The 12899-nt window shown below is 35.9% G+C and overlaps 1 protein-coding gene across 5 annotated transcripts in view; it reads left to right on the top strand.

The window, feature by feature from the left end:
* Positions 1-12899, top strand: part of TNS3 (tensin 3) — a 241567-nt gene that overhangs the window by 126100 nt on the left and 102568 nt on the right. For 4 of the 5 annotated variants that reach the window (XM_074830359.1, XM_074830370.1, XM_074830339.1 and 1 more), the window contains 7 exons: positions 1163-1213; positions 2443-2565; positions 3915-3979; positions 6980-7063; positions 10301-10413; positions 11554-11614; positions 11748-11823. In XM_074830359.1, coding sequence (XP_074686460.1) covers positions 1163-1213; positions 2443-2565; positions 3915-3979; positions 6980-7063; positions 10301-10413; positions 11554-11614; positions 11748-11823 — 573 coding nt within the window. The remainder of the gene's footprint in view (positions 1-1162; positions 1214-2442; positions 2566-3914; positions 3980-6979; positions 7064-10300; positions 10414-11553; positions 11615-11747; positions 11824-12899) is intronic. The other variant, XM_074830348.1, reaches the window with a different exon arrangement.

Here is a 12899-nt window from a genome sequence, read left to right as displayed (position 1 = left end):
TACTACTGATAGAAAATTACAGCAGTTTGTGGGAGTTATTTGTATAAGATGCTTCTGGCTTAATTCCTGTTATGTTACAGTTGGTATTTCTGGAAGGATAACTTTAGTCTTAATTGCAAATATTGATACATCTTCCTGATCCAAAATAATATGGACAGTGCACATACAAATTTTTGATCGCCGTTTAGCTCTTCAGCAGTAATCTGTTTAGAATGCAAACAGTATCTTGGAATAAAGACCATGTTGCTCATATAAAGATGTTTTCTGCTTTCTTTTGGGGTTTGATGTCAATGAAAACATATATGAAATGTATACCCTTTATGGTCAATATTGTGTAATTTCAGAACCTTACACAGCTTAAAATAGAAGCTGTTTTCTTGGGTACCTTGTTAATTTGGGGATTTCTTTCTCTGGATGAATTTCTTGTTAAACAAGTATGCTTTTTCCCGAGGATGGTGTGATGTCTTCCTGCTTCCACTGTGTCCATGATGGGGTTGCACATTCAGCTTAAGTATCACATCAGTGAGCAGCAGGCATTTCTTAATGAATGAGACAGATATACTTGTATACACTGCTTTATTTTTATTTTTCTTTATGTTCATTTAGCAGCCTATTTCCTTAACTGTTCTTTATTAAGCACTGAATGTATAACTTACTAATGGGTTAACAGAAGAGTTGAAAGATCTCGCAGACTAAGCTATAGTTAAATAGCTATGCCATATCTTCCTTGGGAAGTTTTGACTAATTTTGTTGCCAGACTCTCAAATTCAAATATTTAAGACTGTACCACCCTCCCAAGCTTTTCTTTGTTAATTCTTATGCCATGCAGTTATTTTGCACGGTGCCCAGGTCTCTCAGTATACCTCTGACTAAAATAAAGCCATGTGAAATAATTAAATGTACATTTTGAAAAAGGACAGTTACAATTCTGCTACATTTTTATTTCATCTTTAGTTTCATCATATAACACCTGAATAGCTAAAATACATTTGCTGGTGCTACCTGACTTCAAATGTTAATTTAGTTTAGCAAAACAGTAGGCAAACCTGAAGCCTTACCACTGTAGTTTCTTGTAATTATCCTGTGTTTCAAATATAGGTATTTACTACATAAACTATGAAGTGTTGATGGTTGATATTTTTTTTTCTTTCTTTATGAACAGGTATTAAACCTCTCCGAAAAGAGATATGACCTTGCCAAGCTTAACCCAAAGGTATTGGTTGTCTTCTATAACATACCTCTCTTTCTAGTGTTATATACAACCTAAATGGCCTGATAAGCCCTGAAGCTATGCAAGCATTGATATACAGAGTAAGAGAACAACTTTTGGAAGATGATAAAAAGCACCCACATTCATCCCTTTTCTGTTTGTGTCTCTTAGGTCTGTGCTTTATATAGCCATTCCTGTGGATTTCTTAGACTTTGCACACAGGTCTGAAGCCCATTGTGACTGCTGAAAAATTCTATTGAGTGATATAAATTTTACTCCAAGTGTACTTTCTTTGTGCAGTCACAGGATACTAGGAGTTATATAGTGTAATGTACAGTCTGATAGTTGAAGCTAGTGAACTTGGTTCAGATACAGACTTCCCTTTTGTACTGTCTTGTCATAGCTGCTTCTCTGCACAACTGAGACATAAGGAAGGGAGCTATTGATGTGTCTGGATTTTGTTCCTGCTCACTGATTGTTGTATTTGTTTGTTGTAAAAGATGATATGCAGGTACCCTTCAGCAGCTGTTATAAGGCTGGAGTAGCACAGATGTGTATTTATAGCAGTAGATTTACAGCGATATACGCTACCCAAGGAAAATACTACAAGAACTCATAATTTTGACCTTTGGAATGCTTTATTGATCTTGAAGGATTTAAGTTATTCATGGTTACTGGTTTTGTTAAGGTTAACATATTATATGCATGTAAGAATAATAGGTTGAGTAAACTTATATAGTGACTAAAGTTTAATAGAAAATATGAACAAAATGTTGAGATGTCAAATCTGTTGCACATAAAGGAAATAAATTGCAAATTAAATAAAAACAATCACAAAGTACTGAACCAGGCCAGTTAACATTCTTTGTTCTAATTTTGATCTTCTAAATATTTTACCATTGTAAAATACCTGAATTTCTTATCGAAAATTTTTCAAGAAATCACAATCTTCACAAATGTTGTCACTTGTGAGAGGTTGGTGGGCTTTGGGGGGAGTTTTTTGTTTGCTTGTTTGTTTTTATAAAAGTACTTGTTTCTTAAAAAAACCCAAACAAATCCCCATCTTCCCCTTAAGAGACCTGTAAGCATATTTTAGTTACATCATGGCGTTTGAATGACATAATTATCTGGGGTTGGAAAAAATGTGGAGAATCTTCACCATCACAAATATTTGAAGCCAGATTTTAATAGGGTCAAGGTGTCTCTTGTGAATGTTGCTTGTTTAATTGCAGATTATGGATGTGGGGTGGCCTGATCTCCATGCTCCGCCTCTTGATAAGGTGTGCACCATCTGCAAGGCTATGGAGTCATGGCTGAACAATGATCCTCAACATGTAGTAGTGATCCATTGCAGAGTAAGTGAGCTTTGTGTTTACACATTGACTATCAGTTTGTATTTATTTTCAAAAACCTTGTCCTTTATTCTACTCATTTTGAAAAATTACAAAATAAGTTTGATCTGTTTTTGTGTACCAAATCTTCAGTTGATTTAAGAAAGATTAAATCCACTACCTTGCGTGCTTGTTACATACTGCTTTTTACGATAACTAAGGTTCCAGCCTCTGCTCTGGTTATAGCATGCAGTGATGTTAGTTCGCGTCCTTCGAAGGTTCTAACTGCCGCTGTCACTGCAGTGCCTTACAGCAAAGCTACCATTGTGCGGTGTTACTAGTTCTCCTTGCTTCCTCACAATGAAGAGAAATAAAGAGAAGCCTTAATTAAGTACAGATAAAATGAATTCAGAACTGAGTTTGTAGCTGTGCTGGTGACATTTGAGGCAAATCTGTCTCTGTATCACTGGCAGATGTTACTCTAAACAGAATGAGGGTGATAGTGGGACCAAAATTTCTTTTCAAGTCATGTGGTATAGTCCCCAGTCCTGAATTGTTTTCAGGCAGAATGGGATGCTTGTATGAAACACCATTGGATTCTTACTAGTTGCAGGACTGCAGCCAGGAGAATGGCCCATACATGGGACAAAACAAAAGGGGGCAAAGTGTTCCTAGGTATTTTATCTACAAATTGGTAACGCATATTGTTGATTTAATGCCTTTCTGTAATGACTTTAAAGTTTCCAACCACGAAGACAGATACAGCTGCTTGTATCAGCTGAGAGACTGAAATTGTTTTGAAATCTGTGAGAATTACTGCATGGTAAAGTGTACTGAATTTGTCATATGAATTATTTAGTAAGATTTTGGAACATTTTTTAAATTGTCCATAGAGAAATAAGTAGTACCTGTTATAAATCTCAGGTGCTGGAGAGGTGAAAATGTCCAAACCTGTCAGAAACTCATATGCTTTCCAAAGTAGGTATTTTATAGCATTTCATGCCAGAAATTGCAACATTGTCTAGACTTGTCTTTAGTGTTGTCTGGAAAAAGTAATGTAAAATTAGCATACTTGACACAATGTTTCTGCTACTGGTCAAGATTATATTTTTTTTGTAAAATAATTTCCTCCCAGTTAGTAAGACTTGACAGATACACGCATAGCTATCCTACTCAGTGTTTTTGATGTCACTTGTCAGCCAGCTTTCATAGACAGACAAGCTGCTGCCCATCATTACAACCTTTCCAACAACACAGAAGATGCATGAGCAAAAGGACTCACTGAATCTCCTGTCTTAAAGTCTTGTTTAGTATGGATCTTAAAATAATGCCCAGTAATGTAATAAATTATTATTCCCTTTTTCCTAATACAGGGAGGAAAAGGAAGGATAGGCGTAGTCATATCATCGTATATGCATTTCACCAATGTTTCTGCAAGGTAAGTTGTGAATAATGCATATTGTGTGTTTTTTACAATTAAGGAAACATCAGAAAAAGATGCCTTTTAATTGTCAGCTTAGTGGTTGTCAGTTAAGTTTTGTCAGGTTTTCTTCTCAAAGAGTCTTAAAGCATGTCTTAAAACAGCCAGCTTTCATGACAGTATTCTTGTGCTCCTGCTTTCAGTAGGAGGTTGGACTAAGTGACACTCTAAGGTCCCTTCTAATCTGAGATATGCAATGATTCTGCAGGAAAATTCTCTAAAGGGTCTTTTGAGATGAATGAAGAAATGTATTTTCATATGATGATACCATTTTTATTCTTTTAAGCCCACTTATTTGCCACATCCATCAAGTTACCTCTTTTGAATTAATGAGAAACTATTCCTAAAGTACTTAAGGAAAACTGTTATTAGAATCTGGAATCAATATTTGAATAGGGAATTCCTAGACAATGATCAAAGTGCAGAATGCAGTTTAATAAATAAAATAGACTTTATCTTCTAGTCAGTACAAACAATAGGTGTCTGATTAATTGGTTTTAATTGTTTCTTTTAGAGTGCTCAAATTATGAAATGACAATTGACAATTTATGTCAACAAAGTAAAATTTGATAAATGACCTCAAAAGGATGAAATGTGCGGGCTTTGGGGTTTTTGGGTTTTTAATCAAGTTGCTTTCCGTTGGTGTCTCTTATATAAACATATATAAATGCATTAAAATAAAGATGCACTATAAAAGACCATGGATAAAAAAAATTTGGTTCTGAATTCACACCAGTCTGTCAGTAATAGATTTGATCCAATACTGTAGTGGATGAAGTCCTGAATCATTATAGGCTAATGGCAAATTACTCATGGATTTCACTAAAACCAGCATCTGAGAAAGCAATCTAGGTTCACTCTGGTAAGCCTGATTGCCGGGTAGTTGTAGACTAAGAAATTAAGTGCATTATATACATCAATATGTGCTGAAAAAATAAATATATATGTCTTCAACTAGTAATTGGGGCAGTCATTGCCACAATTTTGTAATATTTTATTGAGAAGTATTGTGAGTGACAAAATCTGTCAAGTGAGGATAGTATAGTACTGTGATGTGATCTCAGTGTTGCAATACTGTGTCATCCTTAAAGGTGGTACCTGGCTATAAACACATTTTAGTAATGCCATAACAGAACAACACCTGGCTGTGATTGTAAAGCCCAGCGATGAAAGGTGTCATCTTCTACCCCAAAGAAATTCATGATTCCTGCAGTGAGGTTGTAGGGGTGGAGAGGGTTTGGAAGCCAGCCTTTAAATGTCTGTATATCTGTCAGCTCCTATCCAAAACTTAACTTTTCTGTGTAACAACGAGGTTGGGGAAGTTTCCCAGATAGCTTTTGTATACCTGTAGCATTATCAAGACTCTTCAAAATGGTACACAGCAACCTCACAGAAGCAGAAATTACTGCAGGTGCTGGTCTTGAGAGTGTGCCAGCTGCTGTGTCAGAAATGGTACTTGGAAGACTGAGGATGTTCACATTAAACAAAGTTCCTAATTGTCTGCATGCACATGCCAAAAAATGTAGGCTTAGTGAAAAGCCATATGATGCGACCCCCTTTTGGTAATATGTTATAAATATTTGATTTTCTCATTTAGAAAGGAATAATGTGCTGTCAAATTTAATGAGGGCAAACAGAACTCATTGTAGTAGTTGGTAAACTCTGTTTTAACAAGTGAAGTACTACCAGTCTTTGGCCAGTTACAAGTGGGTTGCTTAAATTCTGGGTGGTAGTGTGAGTGAAGATGTATGTTGGGTTGGGTGAAGGAGAGTTTTTGGGTCAATATTATAAGCACACACTATGTAATCTTTAACATCCATGAAGAAAAGGCATAACTTTACAGCCTGATCCAGCACCCCATCAAGACAATCGGTAACTTCTGATTAATTCTTAGAAAAGGTATACATTTCATTTTTAGCCTGATATGCAGATGTATACTTTGTACAGTTTTTTTTCTTCAGAACTCATTTAGGTTGAACTAGGTGTGGAATTTAAAATTTGAGATTCCAGAGTCTAATTATTTTGAAACTTCTGCTTTTTTTTATGTCCTGATGTTAATTAACACTGTCAGCTACATCTGTTAAGAGACACATTGTTTTTATCTGGTATGGATATGACAGAATCAGTATAGTATGTTACTTGGCATTTGTGATTAACAGCATTCTAACTGATTTTTGGCACTTCTGTTTCTTTTTTCTATACCCTCTTGCCTTTCTCTGCACAGATGCAGAAGACCCACATCAGAGCCATTTAGGATAGAAAACGGAAGAAAATGTATTTTTCTGAATATGTTGCTCCTTAATTGTGTGTTTGAAGAGTTTGTGGTTGTCTGATGCAAAACATTTCTTTTTCAAAGATCGACACTTTCATTTTAAACGTTCTCTCTGTTGGTGGCTCAGGGCACAGGAAACAAAGACTGAATGGATTATTTCACTGCTTAAATGATCCTCTAGCCTGGCATCTTTTGCACCTCATGCACCATACTACAGTCAGAGCTAGGCAGTGGTTTTCATCCCATAATGTTGCTGCTTCTTTTTAAAAAAGAGAATAAATCTGTATTTTGCAGGGAGAACTCCCCAGTAGCACTCTCAGGAAATTATAGCAAGTATCCTTTTTTTTCAGCCTGAGCTGCTTGGCTTTGCTAAAGTTTACTGCATTATGACTTTAACGTATTCGTGTTGGAAATATGCAATTCAGTTAATTGAATAAGGGAGTGGGTGCTTTGCCTCAGGAAGGAAACTTCCTTAAGCTGTGAAATGAGGAGGTGTCAGTGGAAAAAACATTCTTGTCTGACTGTAAGTGCCAGAGTTGCTGGTTAGATGATGCTTTCTTTTCTTTTTCCTTCCTTTCCTTCTTTTTCCTTCCCAATATTTTGGCATATTTCAAGCAGTAACCTGCTGAATTTCCAAGATAACCCCAAGCTGATATAACATGGTATCTCTTTCTCTGTTTTGACAGTGCTGATCAGGCTCTAGACAGATTTGCTATGAAGAAATTCTTTGATGATAAAGTTTCAGCTTTAATGCAGCCATCCCAAAGAAGGTATTTAATTTGTTTCTGATTCATACCAATAAGAAATGTCATTGTTATCTTCTGTCCCTATCCATTACTCTCTCCCCTGCTATGTGAAGGTTATTTCCACAAGATCCTCCAGTGATTCCTGAACTCTCAACACTTTATCTTATATTAATATTCCTTGATTGATGAGATCTCTCCTTCAGTTCCTGCACATAGCCCAAGAGAGATAAGACCTTTTGTACCACGCTGATATCTACATGTGTTCTTACTGTATTGTTTGCTAACAAAAAGAGATGCCACAATCTTATTTCTTGATTGCTCCAAGATAATAATAAACTCATTTTTCTGTGGCATAAATGATGTGTACGGAATCTGTGTTGATTAGTGTGCGATAAAGATCTTAGTAACTCTTGTTTGAAGGATCTGCAGATTATGCATCTGCCCTATGTCCATGCTAGTAAATGTTTGTCAAAGCACGCATTATTCATTCTGTCTATTTGGACGTCTTAACTTTTCAGTCTGTCTGCATGAATAAGGTTGAGTTAGGACTCAAAGTAAGCAGTTTGGAAAGTGAGTAGTTCTGGGGTTTGCATTTAGCTTACTGACAAGAGGTAATGAAGGATTCTGTACCAAAAGAGATTGATATTCCTCAGACAAGTAATTGAGATATAGGTGAATCTTCTTTTAGAAATATAAAATATCAACTGTATTTGATTTAGTAATTACTGTTTGGTTTTGGTCTTAATCAGCATGTGTACAGTAGGTTTTTTAAAAGTTGTTTAAAGGATAAGGCTTTGCTAGTAATTAAACTGGAAAAATAAGCAGTAACAACAAGTGTAAGGCATTTGGTTCTGTTAATCTCTAAAGAAGCAAAACTCTTCTGCTACTTCTTGAATCCATTTGGTGGTCTGCAGAGCTCTTTGACTTGAAAAATAGTAACACAGCATTCCATTAAACTTGAAATAAACTTTTCATAACTAGAAGTTAACTGGCCTCTTTTTTTTTTTTCCTCGTCACTTTTATGCCTGCATATATATGTGTATTGCATTTTAATAATAAGGATTTGAGGGTGCTGACCAGATAGAGAAGTGTGAACCATAGGAGCAAAAGGAAATAGATGTTCTTAATCTTCTCATCAGGTAGATTTATGCAGCAGGCGTATTTCCATAGGAGCCAAGGACCTTCACAAGCAGCCTCTGTGAATTGTGCATGAAGGCAGTTTTTATGACCATGTTGAGAGGAAGCTTCTAACTTAGGTGATTCGTATGCGAGCCCTAAAGCTAGAGGTGAAATAGGTGTAAACGGTGATATCTAGCTTTCCTACCCTCTTCAAGCACAGTTGCTTAATTCTTCTGGGTGATGGGAGCAGAAGTCTCAGAGAGACTCTGTTCACCTCCTGACTGATGGAATTAGCGTCTTGGCTCGGCAGGACTGAACTTGAGCTGCCCTTACCATCTTCCAGACACATGCACACACAGGCACTCTGGAGCATCACTCCCTATGAGAACAGAGGAGGTTCTCCAAACCATTTGTCAGAACCGTTTTTCTCCTGGACCTGGCTTTTTCTACCTCTGGCTGGCCTGGCAGTGGCTACTTATCCTGTTGCAGAGAAAGGAAAGCCAACTCTGTAATACTTGTGGGTAATTTTACAGTAATTTTTTGATCCCATCTTCATCAGTTAGTGGCTTGAATCACCTTTCAAAGGTGCTTTTTCTCTGAAACCATTCTTGGATAATTAATTAGTGATGTCCTTATTAAAATCCAGTTGATGTATAAAGAGGTATAATTTGGGTGAATATCAGAATGATAAAATTTGAAAGAATACACCCATTATTTGTATTTTGAAACTTCTCTCCACTAAGTTTTATCCAGAAAAAAATAAATTGTGGCCATTAAGTGCATCAGTCCTGAAAATATCACTTAGCTTTTCCCCACTGCTAGTTGAATGCTGTAACAGTGTCAAGAAAAGTAACTATAGACCAGGTCTTCTGTTTTGAATCCATTCTGGCAGTGCTTAAAGTGGATACTTATTCTCAGATAAACAGTTGGAGGTTTGCCTGAATAAGAAGTTCAGATACAAACCCTTCATATTAAAAAATTTCTCATAAACCTTCAGGATAAATCTTTGAACGTGCTTCTCAAAAACAAGCCAACTGCCTATAAGCCTCTTAAATGCACTGCCTTGAGAAAGGTATTCAAAAATCAGTCAAATTTTTAGGGTAATTAAAGACAGGTAGTGGTAGAGGGAAAACATTCAGTCTGAGAGGTCACTGACAAAATGTTTTACCACACTGTTTTTTGTCACATAGGTGTGACAATTTGTAAATTTGTGCTTTTGATGTACCAAATATTTTCAGAAAGACTGAAGGAGGAAACCAAAAAGCAAATTCGTCTTTTCTTATTATTTCAAAATAAAGTAAGCTTTGCTAGCTGTCTATAAAATAAAACCTCTGCTCTGAGGTAATAAAGCTGTCGTTGGACAGGGTATCTTTAGCCGCGATGTTACCAGGACCATGCAGTAAGGGATCAGTTAATGAGATCTATGCAGAAATGGGGGAAAAGGTGATTTTAGTTTTTCTGTACATTCCTGAAAGTGAAGTTAAATGAAGGTCATGTCATGGGGACTCAAAAGCCAGTAAAAAAAATTAAAGGAGACTGATTTCCCTTGGTTATTTAAGCAGATAGGAGGATTTTGTTTAACACATGTTGTAGTGATACTTGCATGTACTTGCTCGTGAGCTTTTGACCAAACCAGGTATTAAATAGCAGAAATACAATGATTTTGACATTGCTATGGTCATTTTCCTCTGTTTGGTGCTGAATGAGATCACTTCTCATCATGAAGATGTTATTTGCCTGCATTGGCCTTAATGCTAAGATTTCTGACAAGGGCACTTCACTGTAGATGGAGTGGGACCCATGTCATGCTGCTGTGAAAGCCAATTGAGACCTTCAGTTGCAACTAGAAATGTATACCAAAATGATTGACTTTACTATCTCTGCTGGTTCCTTTCTTATTTAGAGTAGTGATGTAAACTAAAATAAAGACATCAACAATACCAATGTAACAGGCATGAATTTAATAAAGTGGTAAATTAAAGTGTCTTTTCATGCTATTTTGTGAAGATTATTCTTTTGGACTCGTGTGTAATGTCACAATGCTATTCACTCCCTATAGCCTAGAAATATGAATGTGCAAAAAATTTATTTCCCTGGTAGCATTGCTGTTTTTATTTAATTCAGATAATTTTTTATTCTTAGATACGTGCAATTCTTAAGTGGCCTTCTATCTGGATCTGTGAAAATGAATGCAACCCCCCTTTTCCTGCACTATGTTATCCTTCATGGCATCCCGAGCTTCGATGCTGGTGGAGGTAAATTACCTAACTTTTCCTATCCAAGTGTAGGCTCAAAGTCTTGTTTCATTTTGGAGCTTTCTAGAAAGCCTGCATGAATCTAAGAGCAAGTTGATGCTCCTTGGTATCAGTCCAAATATTCCCAATAAAAGAACCAGGAAAAGAGAAATATCCTAAGAGTAAATATTTACAGCAGGTGAAATCAAATTCTTGTTCCTCATTAAATGAAAAGTCGATGCTATTCATGTCTACCTATTTTCTGCACAGCTGTGATCCCAGTCCCTGCAAAAGAGCTGAGAACCTGGTCAGATTTCACAGTTATTTCCTCCTTGTTTAGGAAATAAACATAATCATAAGTATCATCTCTTTTCTGTTTTGAGATTGGATTTTCTGTAGGAAAGCCTTTTGGATATGGTGTGATTCTAAGGCAACCTGATATAATAAGTGGCTTTAAAATGAGGATACTAAACCAAGATACTGTGCTAGAGCATATACAAAGAGTATAACTGTGTATTTTTATCATCTGAGAGTTAAAAGCACCTGTCTCTGCAAATTTATGCTGATGACATTTCAAATGCTCCATTGTTGTTGGTTAGTCTTTTTGGTCTGGTTTTATTTCTAAAACAACTATTTCAAGAAAGACAAGGTATTACTTGTTCTAATAAGAAATTTAAGGGATTTAAGAGTTTTAAAAAAACCCTGTAGATCAAATATTTTGTTTAATTTTGAAAATGTTTTTTGTTTTGGTTGGATTATTTATTCTGGTTTGGGTTTTTTTGCTTTGTTTTGGCCAGTCTCTTTCTTCCCTTAATTTTGTTTTCCTGCAGAGAAAGTGGGAAGGAAGACAGTTTAATAAGGAGCAAAGTGATCCTTATTTCTTTCCTTACCAGAATCTGTTAAAATGCCCTTCTCCCCAGTTCAGAACTAGTTTGAAGATCAGGGGAAAAGTGACTTTTTCATAAGATATAATCAAATACTTTTTTTCACGAAAATGAATCTGTCAAAGCCAACTTTGCTTTGAAGGATATTTTGGCAGTCAACATTGTGCCACTTGTGTGCCACTTTGCTCAGTCTGGATGTGCGTGAAGCTTCCTAGTTGTAATATTCAAGTAAAGGAAAATTATTACAAAACAGTCTTTTCTGTTGACTTCTTTTCAGCTTGCCGGCCTTTTCTGAAGTTATACCAGGCTATGCAACCAGTTTATACATCTGGAATATAGTAAGTTGTAAGCATTTTCCTTTATGTTTTAATCCAATTTTTAATTCTCATAATTGCAGAATTGCATAGTCTTTTTGGTTTGTTTTTGTTTCTTTAAACCATAAATTTTATTTACCTTTTCTCTCCTGTTAAGTAGCGTAGGGCCAGAAAATCAAAGCCGAATCTGCATTGCTATAGACCCTGCCCAGCTTTTGAAGGGAGATATTATGGTAAGTTCATTGTATGGAATAAAATCTAGTACTGTGTTATTTAGTTTACAGTCTCTGACCTGGTTTGCATTCTTGTAAAAAAAAATAATAGAGCAAATGGTTGCACACAGACTACAAAGCAGGTTATTAAGTTAATTTAGTCATCATTCTTGAGTTTTATAGGAATCAAAATTCCTTTAAAACTCAAACTAGAAGGCTTTTAGGAGCCGAAACAATTGCTCTCAGCATTCCCATTTCATAGCATCACCAAGTACAGTAAGGCCTGTGTCACTATTTTCTTTATAAAAATTTCTTTGGGGAGTATTTGTAACTAGGCATTAAAATACCCTTGTCCTGTAATCTGTCAGGTAACACGCACAGTCGTAGAACTATATGCTATAAATAAAATACCTAAGTAATTCTGAACTGTTTTGGGACTCAAAAAGGTGTGATATCAAATAAAAGCCTTCTGATTATACAAGCACATGCAGTATTTAGAAAACATTTTATGTGCACTAATATAGTGTGTGTAATTCCCTGTGTGTAAATAACTGGTTGAATTGAAGCACTATTATTTTAAGTCTCTGCTCTCTCTCTTGTCAAACACAGTTATGCACAGAGGAAGCAAAGAAAGATAGTTGCTGTGCTTTTCAATTTGTTAAACTGAAAGGACAGAGCAATGTGTGGAATGAATGGTGGGGGGAATATGGTCAGAAAGTATTTCTGGTCTAGACTTGCTTGTCTTAAGTTTAGAGAATTTGTTAGCACTGTGTGAATAGTATGTGGTGATACAGCCCAGCCACAGCTGTTGAAAAGCTGCACTAACATCTGTAAATGCATGTAGGTATTTCACAGCATATTACAGTGGCTTGCATTAATTCTTGAATATGGCATTAGAAGGTAGTGAAGTCAGAACTTAACTGAAGTTAAGCTTAGACTTCATTGAGAACTTATTATGTATACTGAGCACTAAAAGATGTTTTAGGTATCCCGGGTATAGGCGTTACTGCTTGTAAGAGAAGCCAGATTTTCATAAACAATTACAATTCTATGTAAGTAAATTGTTTAAGATATGCTAAGTTGAAATTATTCAAGGC

The sequence above is a fragment of the Strix aluco genome, chromosome 1 (genome assembly GCF_031877795.1).
Source record: "Strix aluco isolate bStrAlu1 chromosome 1, bStrAlu1.hap1, whole genome shotgun sequence".
NCBI classification, from domain to species: domain Eukaryota; kingdom Metazoa; phylum Chordata; class Aves; order Strigiformes; family Strigidae; genus Strix; species Strix aluco.
The sequence above is the reverse complement of the archived record's forward strand: the minus strand, read 5'-3'. Positions and strand labels throughout refer to the sequence as shown.